The following is a 12960-nucleotide window of genomic DNA, read 5'->3' on the forward strand; positions in this document are numbered from 1 at the left end:
CATACAAAAGAAAGCTAATTAGGCTTTGACACGGCAATTTCGTTAGTTTTAACATCTCTTTTGACGGTTGGGATATTATCATAATGAAATCAAGAGATTAAGAATTTAATTTAAAAAAAAAAACATGTTTCTCACTAAATTGAAAATGGTGCAAAGCTTGAGAATCAATGGTGCAATTGATCCTTAATGAAAATATATATGAGCCTCACAATCCCCCCAAAATAAAGATAGAGCTTTTTTAGGATTGAAAAAATTCATGTACTGCATACGATAGATAATACATGTATGGATGATGGTTACAACCGTCGCTGATTAAACGATTTGACACTTGTGAATACGAGTAACAATCATCAAGATATTACGAGCAGAGGATAGCAAGCGAGTAATTTGATTTATCTTCCTAATTTATTAAGGTGAAGCAATCTTTGATAAAAAAAAAAAGGCCTTTTTGCATAAAAAAATTCACTTATTTTGGACCTTTGCAAAATCGGGCACTTTTTTCGTTTTTGCAGATTCGTCCCTTTTTAGTAATGACCAAAATACTCTTATAACATGTTTTTCTCTTTCCTCTTTCTCTCTCTCTTTTTTTTTTTCTCGATTCTTTTCTTTCTTTTCTCATGGACGCCGCGCCCGCGCGTGCTGAGAGCGGAGAACCCGGGCCGTAGTGCGCCTCCGGCCGACGCCGTCACGGTCATCTCAGTCGGCCTGCTGCCGTCGGACCATCTCGCGCAGGGCCGGCCGGACCTTCGTCAGCTTTTCGCTGGTCTGGAGTTCGGCGCCGACGTCCGACCTCCGAGACCACCGCGGGATTTGCCGTGCTCGAGTCGATGGAGGGTCAAGCGCGTCGGCTCCGAGCCCGGGGGACCGCTCGACCTCGACGCCCGCTCAAGCCGGTGGAAGCTACTACTTTCCTCCGATCGACCTCCTCCCGGCGCCGACCGAGCCGATACGCCGCACCGGCGCTGGCCAGCCGCCGTTCCTACTAGGCGCCGCGCTCCGCGCGTTCCCTCCATGCGTTCCCTGACTATTGCCCCGGTGACGATGACGATCAACGAGGCCCCCGGCCGAGCGCCGCACCCTTGAAAGCGCCATCGCCCATCGTCCTCCGGTGCACCCTCGTGGCCTCATCGATTCCGTCTCCCCCTACGTTCCCCCGCCGCCGATCCGACGCCTCCGTCGAGAAGAAAGGAATGAAGAGAGAGAAAGAGGAAAAAAAAAGAGCTAATGGCTGCAATTAGAGGAGAAGAGAGAAAAAGAAGAGAAAAGAGGCGAAAAAAAAGATAGTGTAAATTTTTTTTAAATTGATGCAAAGTCTGGCCTAATGGTGGCAATCTGGCACCATTACACGCATACAACTATGTATACGTACATTATAATGGTTCGCACATTATACCCCATACACCATTTGCACTATTATCACCATATTACACCCCGATTAATATTTCTGCACCATTAACATTAACTTAGATTATAATTTTGCACCAATCTACACTATTTTCCATTCTTGCACGTTAACGACCCATTTGTCCAATCCATTCTTTTTTAACTCTTTCTCCTTCTTCTTCCTCTTCTGCTGGCTTCTCTCTCTTTGCCTCCTCTCCCCTCCTTTTTTTTTTTCTTTTAACTCCTCTGTTGCTTCTTCTAACCTTGCTGCTTCTCTTTGTCTGCCTCCGCCCTCCATGCCGGCCGGCCCCCTTCGTCCAGCCGGCTGACTGGCCACCCACGGGCGGCGTGGAGCTTCCTTAGCTCCTCCGAGCTCCGCGCCCATAGCGTCGCGACGATGGACGTACGAGCGACAGGGTGAAGCTCACGCAGCGGTGTCTTCAAGCACCGGGATCCCTCCGCGCATGCCCTGGCTCGGCCCCCGTGCGCCTGTGCCCGCGCTGCCCTCCCCGCGACCGTGCCGCCGCCGCCGGTCCACGCGGCCCTCGCCGGAAGCGTCGAGGCGCTCGGCCGGGCGCCACTCCGGGTCGCTAGTCCGCTCCAGCACGGTTGCCGGGCCGTGTCCATGGAGCACTCGGCGACGAGGCCGCGGAGCACGGCGGGAGGACGACGCGTCTCTGGGAAAAGAAAGAAAAAATGGGCGCGAGAAAAAAACGAAAAAGAGAAGCAGAGAAAAAAGTAGGTCCGCGGGCGACGAGATCGAAGAAAGGAGAGAGAAAAAAAAAGAGGAGAGAGAAAAATATATAAGGGTATTGTTGGTCCAGTTTGCTGAAAAAGTGGACCGAATTCTGCAAAAAAACGAAAAAGGTGGCCCGGTTTTGCAAAACCCAAAATAAGTGGATATTTTTTATGCAAAAGGCCAAAAAAAATATAGAGTAAATTTCAATTTGCTTCGCTATGATTTAGTTTATTTTATTTTACTACTTTGAGATGTTCAAAAATTACACTTAATTATTTACATAATTTTATCTTTATTTTTTAAAAAAATATTTACTATCTAAAAAGTAGAAGAGTAAAATAAAATTTTTGATACTATAGATAAAATAAAAATATAAATTTAAATTACATAATGACAAAATAAAAGATCACTTAAATTGTAAAATAATTAAATGTAAAATTTTAAATAGATAGGAAAGTAAAACATGAGAGAATCACACTTTTTTTATGCATGTAGTATTGGATTTAAACATCGAATCAATATTTCAAAAAGATATATAATACAACCATTTCTTTCTTTTTTTTCCTTTTTTTTTTTTTTTTGAGAGATAGGTAACACGGCTACGCTGCTTCGTTTATTTCATTTGAAAATAACTTAACTGGAAATTAAATCAACTAGAATCTCGAATTGGGTCTCGGATATCAACCATCAATTCTTTGCAACTTGCTATAGAGACGGTCCGTAATACGGACCATTTCACGTGGCGGGATTTGCAGGGCACACGATGCTGTACATGCAGGAGCTGTACAAACCTCAGAGATTGGACACCTCACATGGAAATGGGATGATTCTCTTCTCCTTTCTCCATCACTGTTACCAGCAAGAAGAAAGAAAGTTTACCCCAAAAATTTTTAAAAAGAGAGAAAATTTTAAATACCACTTCTGTAATTTTATATTTTTTCATTTTAGTATTCTATGATTTAAAGTGTATCAATTTAGTATTTTATGATTTCTTTTTTATCTTTTTTTTTTGATCGATTTTATTAATTTTTTTTGTTAAATCAGTGACAAAATTAAAACTAAAGAGTACTAAAGTAAACATTTGATAAACCTAAGTGAGATATCTGAAGGTTTTTGTATATAATTTAAAGAAATATTAACGAAAAAGCTGACGAAAAGATAAAAATGAAACCACAGGACACTAACTTGATTTATGTTAAACTATAGGGCATTAAAGTGAGAACGTGCGAAACTACAGGGGTGATATTTGAAGTTTACCAAAAAAAAAAAAAATCGAATAAACTTCAAATATCATTCATATAGTTTCACACTTTTTTATTTTAGTCCTCTGTGATTTAAAGTGTATCAATTTAGCATCCTTTGGTTTTATTTTTTTCTTTTCGTCAGCACTTTCATGAACTTTTCGTTAAATCATATACGAAAAACTTCAGATACCTCAGCTATAGTTTATCGAATATTCACTTTAGTACTCTTTAGTTTTAACTTTATCACTGATTTAACGAAAAAAATTAGTGGAAGGGAATAATAAAAAAATAAAATAAAATCACAGGATAGGAAAATAATACACTTTAAAACACAGAGTACTAAAGTGAGAAAATGTGAAACTACAGGGATGGTATTTGAAGTTTTTCTAAAAAAAATACTATTTGTATACTTCACATAAGGGTGCATTTTATATTCTTGAATCTTATTAGGGTTTAAAAACTTCTCTTAAATTCCTAGAAGATTTTTTTTTTTTTTTTTTTTTTTTTTTGGATGTGAGGATCGAGTGGATGAATCGTACTTACAAATTTACAAGGAGCATTTCTCTCGGTAAACATGTATACAGAGCCCCCTCAACAATAGGATATTCTGAAATAACTTCCTCAACATAGTCCTTTTAGAATTAAATAATTTTAGTTAAAAAATGTTTAAAAGTCCATCAAGCTTGTTGGCGATTTTAGAAAATTTAACAACCTAAGTGAACTTTTTGACATGTATAACTAGGTAAATTAATAGTTAATAACTAATAGAATAATTAAATTTGATAAAATTTTTAACTTAGTTATAAAAAAAAAGAGTTCTCTAGCGTTAATTTAATTTTCTCCAATTATGTGGGACCATATATAATGCCAAGGAAGAAAACATACCATTACATGCATGCATGGCTTAAGAGGCCATGCGCAACAGCTAAGCCTAGCCAACTATTTTGTTAGTTTGTTCCCTCAGGATAAATTATTATATGCAACCAATGTTTTAAAAATCGAGTCGAATACCGCCTAGAAAATAATACTAGGTCAAGAATCATTGTTTCAATCAGTGCGCTACTGCTGGTTGAACTAGTAACGTCAACATAACATCGTAAATATTTGACTATTTGTGAGACCCCAGATAGTCATATATATAATATATAATAAGGCTAAGACTCTTAAGTTGGCTAAAGTATTTTGGCTGGTGGTTAGGTCCAAGAGAGTTAAGCATACTAGAATAGGAGTAGTCCTAAAATAGATGACCCGCTCGGGAGTTCCGGCGTCACACTATTAGTTTTTATTGTTAGTATTGTTCCTAATTATAAAATACCGATTTCTAGACCAAATTGAGTTAGATATAAATTTTTGAATTTCACTTTTTATAAGAGTAATTTATACTAATAGATTATTAGAATCATTGAGTTGATTTTAAGCCGTTAGATTTTAATATAACTTGATCAAACAAAATTTGGCCGTTTTAATTAAAATCGAACTAGATCACTGGTTTGATGGTTGAATCGCCAGATTAAACGGTTCGAAACAGATGGTTCAAAGGATTCAATCGGCCTGCTTTATATACTGAATTATGGCTGGACCAGTAGAATCGACCATTTCAACCTGATTTTTAAATCAGAGCTGCACCAAATTGTACAAACGTACCTCAAAAATCACTCATTTTAATTTGACTATCTATCTTTTAAAAAGTTTTGATTTTGCTATCTAATATTTGGATTTATTTGATTTGAATTAGTTAATGACTCTTTAACATCAAAATTTGAATGTATCCTTTATCTTTATGGAACTAATAAGTATATTTTATGTAATTCATGCAACTGTACATTTATTAAAATAATCAATTAGCTTAAAATTTCGTACCTAAAGTGTCATGAAATAGTTTAAATGAAACAAATCAAAAAATTGTATACTAAAATTAAAATTTTAAAAATTAGATAGTCGAATCAGAATAATCTATAATTCGAATGAGTTATATACATTTTTACCAAATTTTAACAGTCATATCCCTATTATCTTTGTATCAAAATTTGATATATCAGAGGCATATAGGGTATATTGCATAGATAGCCCTAAAACTTAATTTTATTATATCTTAGATTAAAATGCATTTAATGCTTACTGAACTTTTAGAATTATATATACCCAGTTCATCACGTTATCTCGTGTTATATTATTGAAGCATCAAATCAAACCACATTGAGCCAGTTCAACCAACTTACAAAATCAAAATCAATTCGGAATCAAGAGGACAACCCAACCACACCAAACGATCCAACCGCACCAAACACAACTTGATAGTTTTAGAATTTGTAAATTTGTTTCCTATTCTTGAGAGTGTATGGTTGTAACCTCCTCCACAATATAGGAGTAACCTCCTCCACAATAAGAGTGAGAAGTACTCTTTTAGTTGTATAAGTTCCTCAATAAGACATTAATGAAGTGCATGGTCTACTAATTTCTTTATGGTATCAGAGCCATGCTAAGGAACCAAAGATCTTAAAAAAAAAAAAGGCATCCTTATCTAACCCGAAATTTCTCTTTCCCTACTTATCTTCGTAATTTTAAGTCAATTTGTGATCAATTGCATACTATTGGCAAACCTATTTCGGATTCTACTAAAGTTTGCAGGTTACTAGAAGGGCTCGATGAAAGCTATGAGCCATTCAAGACGACTATGTTCCGACCTCCTATTCCGCTATATACAGAGGTGGTTCCCCAACTCCAAAGCTATGAATTACGAATCAAGCGACACTCAAGCCCAGCTCCTGATGTGTCTATGGCTTTTGTGTCCCAACGGGGATGCGGAAGTAATCGGTACAAAGGTCGAGGTAGAGGCCACAACTTCAACTCTCGAGGCCGGGGTTTTCCTGAGACAACCCAAGGTGGCAGATCAGGGGGCTATCAATCTACTCCGCCGCCTGGGGCTGATCGTGCAACCTTGACTTCCTCTACCAGCAACAATCCTTGGACTTGTCAAATTTGTAAAAAGCGAGGCCATGATGCTCTGCGATGCTTGTTTCGTTTCGATAACAACTATCAAAGTGACGACATTCCCCGTGGTCTTGCTGCTCTCCATATCACTGATGTGCATGATGATGAATGGCATCCCGACACTGGTGCCAATGCTCATATCACAGATAAGCCAGGTAACCTTACTAACTTGGTTCCATATTCTGAATCTGATAGTGTGATGGTAGGAAATGGAACTTCCCTACCGATTACTCATGTGGGTACTGGCTCTTTTGGTAATGGTATTCATCGTTTTTCGCTTTCTAATGTCCTGGTTGTCCCGCAAATGAAGAAAAATCTTTTCTCTGTTTCTAAATTGACAAAAGATCATTCCTGCTATTTTAAATTTGATGCATCTAGTTTTTCTATTAAGGATTCCAGGACACACCAAGTACTAATGACGGAAAATAATCATCAAGGGCTGTACACCAATAAAGATCCGCAGCTTGCAGCTTTCTTCTCTCAGCGAAATAAGGCGACCGATGAACTCACTTGGCATCGTCGATTGGGCCACCCGAATAGCCAAATCTTGCAGCATTTGCGGAGTAATAATTTAATTTCAGTAACTAAGTCTTCTGGCACTTTGTGTACAACCCGAAATTTTCCTTTCCCTTTCCCTTTCCCTACTTATCACTTTGTGAGGGAAAAGGTTGCCCTCGGTTCTATTATCACTCGTTACGTTCCATCATCTTTACAACTTGCTGATATTTTTACCAAACCATTGACTTGGGACTGCTTTGTTGGTCTTAGAACCAAACTCGGTCTCTGGTTATCACCAATGTCCAGTTTGCGAGGGAGTATTGAACCATCAAATCAAACCACATTGAGCCAATTCAACCAACTTACTAAATCAAAATCAATTCGGAATCAAAAGGACAACCCAACCACACCAAAGGATCCAACCACACCAAACACAATTTGATAGTTTTAGAATTTGTAAATTTGTTTCCTATTCTTGAGAGTGTATGGTTGTAACCTTCTCCACAATATAGGAGTAACCTCCTCCACAATAAGAGTGAGAAATACTACTTTAGTTGTATAAGTTTCTCAATAGGACATTAATAAGTGTGTGGTCTACTAATTTCTTTATTAATTTGATAAAATAAATTTGATATCAAATTTAAAAGTTTATAGCAGTTTAGAAAGAATATTAAATTTGATAAAATAATTAACAAATTTAATAAAATACCTAATTTTTTTGCAACCAAAATTATTTAATTCTCAAAACTCGAAAGCTAAAGGGATCTCGATCAATCGGAAAAAAAAAATCCAAGTAAAGGGGGGCATTTGAGAATGGCTTATTGTCGAGGGGTCTCCATACATTTTTACCAAGATAACCTTTTGACCGAAAGGTTTACAACACTAACCTCCATAACTCTCATTCTTTTTAGCTTTTTCTATTTTCTCCTTTTTTTTTCTCTTTGTGAAAGAAAATGAGGTTAAGTTACCTTTAATGCTTCTCTCCCATGCACATATCTTCTTTTTTCTTTTTATTTTTCCTACTTTTATTCTCCTATAAAAATAATATGAGATCAATAAGTATTGCTATATGTATTTAGGCCCTGGTTGGGTTTGGAATTAGCTAGGGGATTAGCTCTTATCCCCCAGCTAATCCCCAAACATCTTTTTAGGTGGTGGGAACTGCCATGGGGATAAGTGAAGAGGGTGGGAACTGTTGTCCCCACCCCCCTTGTGTCGTAGTGTGGCTTGTGAGTGAAAAATACCCAAACTACCCCTGGCATCTTCTCCCCCTCTTCGTAGCAAGGGAAGCTCCCTCTCTTTCTTTCTCACCGAGGTCCTGCAGCGGGTTCCTCTCTCTCCACCTTACCTCACCGAGCTCCTCTCTCCCGCCGCGGGTTCCTCTCTCTTCACCTCTCCCTCCCGTGAGTCCTCTCCCTCCCTTAGTCTCCGGCCGACGGAGCCCGTGGTTTCCCCAAATCTTGTGGGTTTGCGAAACCCTTGGTGCGAACCAAACGTGGATCTGCAACTCCGATGGGTTTTCGGCGAGCTTTCTTGCAGCCGTGCACCCACTAGACGTGGATCGAGCCGTTTTCTCTCTCTCCACCTTACCGCACCGATGGTTTCCCCAAAGCTTGTAGGTTTGCGAAAGGTGCGATCCAAGGCCGGATCTGCACCGACGGTGGCTTTCCGGTGGGCTTTCTTGCACCCCTACACCCACTTGACGTGGATCAAGCCTTTTCCTTTCTCTCCACCTCACCTCACCTCACCGAGCTCCATCTCTCCTCCTGCCGGATCCTCTCTCTCCACCTACCCCTCCCGTGAGTCATCTCTCTCTCTTCGCCTCCGCCCGTTGGCGCCCGTGGTTTTCCCAAATCCAGTGGGTTTGCGACAACCCTGGTGTGATCCAAGGGCGGATCTACACCGCCGGTGGGTTTCCGGCGGCCTTTCTTGCAACGCTCACCTCACCGAGCTCCCTCTGCCCTGCAGCCGGTTCCGCCCTTTCCACCTTTCCTCACCGAGCTCCCTCTCCCCTGCACCCGGTTACGCTCTCTCCACCTCTCTCTCCCGTGAGTCCTCGAAGGTAAAATTTATCGAAGCTTGTTGGTTTGCGAAATCGTTGCCTCGATCGGTTGTGTTCTAGTGCCACTGTCGTACCCTTGCTCTTGCTCACCTACTGGTACTCGAAGGTAAAACTTACCTGTTTGTTTGACATTAATACCTGTTCAGATTTTAACCTTGATTGTGGGCATTTTAATTTAAATGATGGAATACATGTGTATAGCGATCGGTTTGTTGATTGAATTAGCAATGATGCCTGTTTCCGTTGCCATTAGTTGGCACGGCATGGAAGTCATATTCTGTGCAGCCCCATGGTAATCGGGGACTCTCTGAGCCACAACTCGTCACAGCGTTGCTGCCTTGGTTTATCCAGCAGAGAAATCAATTGTGCTACAGTTTATTCAGGAGGGCTTTCTTATACTCATCACATATTTCTCTTTTGTCTTGTAAATTGGATTATGCATGATGATCTGGTCAGATATTTAATATTATGCTATACTGGTACAATGTCTATATTTTATTTTCCTAAACGATGTTGTATTGAGGGGAATAAAATAGTATGTCGTCCACATACAGATGCGACCCAACCATATTCTTTCTAAGTCAAATAAAAACAAACCGAGGGGTATGAATAATGCGACCCTAGGTTATGATGTAGAGGGTTCAAGCAGGCGGCCCAATCAAATAAGGAGCCGCACCGCCAATTGGACTGATCACGTTGATCGTATTTTGTTGAGTATTTTGATAGAGGAGCACGCACTCGGAAACTACGTTGGGGGTAGTTTTACTCGTGTTGTGTGGATTAGAATCGTGCAGGGTTTCAACTCACAAACTGGTCAAAACTTGACAAAACAACATATAAGTAACCGCCTCAAGGTGTTGAAGAGGCTCTACATGTTATACAACAAACTGGCTAACCTTAGCGGTTGGGGTTGGGACACTGTGAACAATATACCATGGTTGGTGACGCTACTCAGTGGGATGCAGTAATTGCGGTAAGATTTCATATTATAGTAGACACAAACCTTATTTCTTTTAACTGTATTATGATCTAGTTCTAATGTAAAGTACTTTTGATTAAGGCGAATCCCGCATACGCGAAGTATAGGGATAAACCATTTCCTGCTTATAACAGTATTGCCTTCTTGTGTGGATCAACTGTGGCGACCGGCCACTACGGGATGTTGTCAGAAACAATGCAACCACCTACTGTTGTTAGTTCATCGTCGTCTTCACCTAGTGAGAATGATACAATTACTCTTGTTAGACTGTTTGCCATTCATCTGTTTGACCCGTTTTGTTTGAACCAGGTGAGGCAGGCACCGGCGGTAATGAAACCGGCGGGCAGTGCAGATCTTCGCCTTCTCCTACCCCACCTCTCGGCCAACCGGCTGTTGGAGGTTATGCTAGTGGATCTGGACATAGCTCGGCAGGTAAACGACCTAGGTCCCCACCACCCTCTGCACAGACACGCAAACAATGTACTTCCTCTGCCAGGAGAAAGAAGAAGAGTGACCTTGGAGCAGAGGCATTGGTTGAGATGGTAGAGATCGGAAAACAAAAGCTCGAGATTGCACGAGAAATGATAAATATAGCGAAGGCTAGTCAATCGACAATCTCACTAATTGACGTTTGTATGAGCAGAGTTTTTAATCTAGTGAGCAGAACGGATATACGTGCCATTGCGGCTGGGATGTCATTGCGGGCTGAGTCGGATAGACAACTTTTTATGACGCTGAATGATGAGCTTGCACTTGTGTGGATTGACCTCCAAGTTAGTGTGCATAACCTTAACCATAGGCCTGACTTTCCGGGATTCTAGATAACCATCGCTAATTTCTATTGTTGTATATTTGATTTTAGACATGACTTTTATCTCGCAGGTACTTTAGGTTGCATCATGCGTGTGTGCCTTTTATGTGCATTGGTATTATGTTGCATTATGTGTTGATTTTGGCTGCTTCCTCGCAGATTATAACATAATTGTGACATAATAACCAGTTTGTAACCTATGTTATTTGGAAAAACTTGTCATGTCATGCATGTTAAGATCTAGTGGGCAATATATTGTTCAATATGTACTGGCGTCATTGTGATTGCAATTAGGTTCAATGTGTTGATTATCTTGTTTATGCGTTACAGTTGAAATTGGTGAATTACTGAATCGTTATGTATTCTCGTCGCCAACATTAGCAAATATTATGACATTGCTTGATGACGATGATGATTACTGGGATCAAGTATTCGTGATACTTTATGAGCAGGACTATCTTACATTTGCTGCTAACATGTTGCACAGACGGTCTTGTAGAACGCGTCCTTTTTCAGGGCATGAATTAGTTACTGATCTTCTCAATGGTCATCTAGATAGAGGGTACTAGCACTTTCGCATGTCAACAACAAATTTTACGGCACTTTGCGATGTGCTGCTTGCTCGAGGTTTGATACGAGCAACACGACGTATGACAGCCGATGAGCAGTTAGCAATATTTCTATTTTGTGTCGGTCATGGCGTGGGAAATAGAGTGTTGGCAGAAACATTTCAGCATTCGGGAGAGACAATTAGTCGACACTTCAACAATGTACTATGCGCGCTTGTAACGTTGAAGGACGAATACATGAATTTGCCGCCAAGTAATGTGGCGACGCATCCAAGAATTCGGGACAATATAAATTTTCATCCATTTAAGGTAAGTTGGCATAACAGTATAAATTCTTTTCGTTGCAAATGTATATTTCTATAAAATATTTTAGAATTCATTTTATGTTGTAGAATGCAATTGGAGCGATAGACGGAACACACATTCCTGTGTGTGTCGAAAAGAGTGAGCAACCGCGTTTTCGCTGCCGCAAGGGATTTACGTCACAAAATATGATGGCTGCTATATCATTCGACCACATTTTCTTCTTCATTTGCACTGGTTGGGAAGGATCGGCTGCAGATATGCGTGTTCTTCGATGGGCGTGCGATACGGGGGGTTTTACAATTCCTGAAGGTAAATGATATTATATTGATAAATATTCACATATTTATTCATATACAAAAAATTACGCAAATACTCTATTTATTGCTATAGGTAAATATTATTTGGTGGATTCGGGGTACGCAAATACTGACCAATTTCTAGCACCTTACCGGGGTGAGCGGTATCATCTCAGCCAATTTGACACTTCTACGCGGGCTCGCACGCATCAAAATCCTCGAGATTTATATAATCATCGGCATGCGCAATTGAGAAATGTGGTAGAGAAGAGTTTTGGTATTTTAAAGAAGCGGTTTAAGATTTTAACTCAAGCAACTCCATTTCCCATTAAAGTTCAATACTTGATACCTATGGCATGTTGTGTGCTGTATAATTTTATTCGTCGACAACAAGGAAATGATAGATATTTTGTAGAACAACTAGAGTAAGAAGCCCCTGAGGGCGTTGTTGGCGATCCAGAGCCTATTCCAGGTGGAGGTGATGGTACGACACGAGGGGAGTCCTTGCAGCGCTCTATTACCGACCAATTGTGGAATAATCGATCCTGAAGAATCCTGCTTTGATTTGGTTGTAGGACTACATATTAATACCAAGTGTAATAATTTTATGTAATGTGTTTTAGTATTATCATGTTAATTTTGAATATTTACTATGTGCTATGTTATAATTTGAAATTTGCGCCAGTTGCATATACCTGTTTGTATACCTGTTCGAAAATTGAGTATGTCTTTTTAACACCTGTTGCGTTATATTTTGATATTTTTATTATTGTATTGGTTAAAAAATAATGGGTAAAAAATACTCGCATTATTTTATATACATATGAATTTAAAATAATAAAACTTACCAATCCTACCATTCACCATTCTCTTTTTCTCAGTAGGGGTAATTTGGTAATTTTATACTTTCACCAACCCACTATCCTCTTATCCCCAAATACCATCCAAACACTTTTTCTCCTATCCCTCCTTATTTCTATCTTTATATCTATTTGGCTAAATTACAGAAAACCCCCTTGTAATAACCCGCTTTTTCACTTTCCCTCCCTGACATTTAAAAACCTACACTTTGCCCCCTTGTA

General features: G+C 39.7%; 1 protein-coding gene across 1 annotated transcript; it reads left to right on the forward strand.

The window, feature by feature from the left end:
• LOC109712805 lies at window positions 6143-12571 on the forward strand. Its single transcript, XM_020236567.1, has 6 exons — window positions 6143-6617; window positions 9964-10134; window positions 10206-10669; window positions 11263-11585; window positions 11669-11891; window positions 11973-12571. The coding sequence occupies exons 1-4, from the start codon at window positions 6143-6145 to the stop codon at window positions 11338-11340; spliced, it is 1188 nt and encodes a 395-aa protein (XP_020092156.1). The 3' UTR covers window positions 11341-11585; window positions 11669-11891; window positions 11973-12571.

The sequence above is a fragment of the Ananas comosus genome, linkage group 7, assembly GCF_001540865.1.
Source record: "Ananas comosus cultivar F153 linkage group 7, ASM154086v1, whole genome shotgun sequence".
NCBI lineage: Eukaryota > Viridiplantae > Streptophyta > Magnoliopsida > Poales > Bromeliaceae > Ananas > Ananas comosus.

Bases quoted from the DNA above. Each gene is read 5' to 3' on its own strand.
- LOC109712805 (XM_020236567.1), top strand. From the start codon at position 6,143: ATGGCTTTTGTGTCCCAACGGGGATGCGGAAGTAATCGGTACAAAGGT. The intron at 6,618-9,963 runs GTATTCATCGTT...TCTAATGTAAAG, and splicing joins TACTGGCTCTTTTGGTAATG to TACTTTTGATTAAGGCGAAT. The intron at 10,135-10,205 runs GTGAGAATGATA...TGTTTGAACCAG, and splicing joins TTCATCGTCGTCTTCACCTA to GTGAGGCAGGCACCGGCGGT.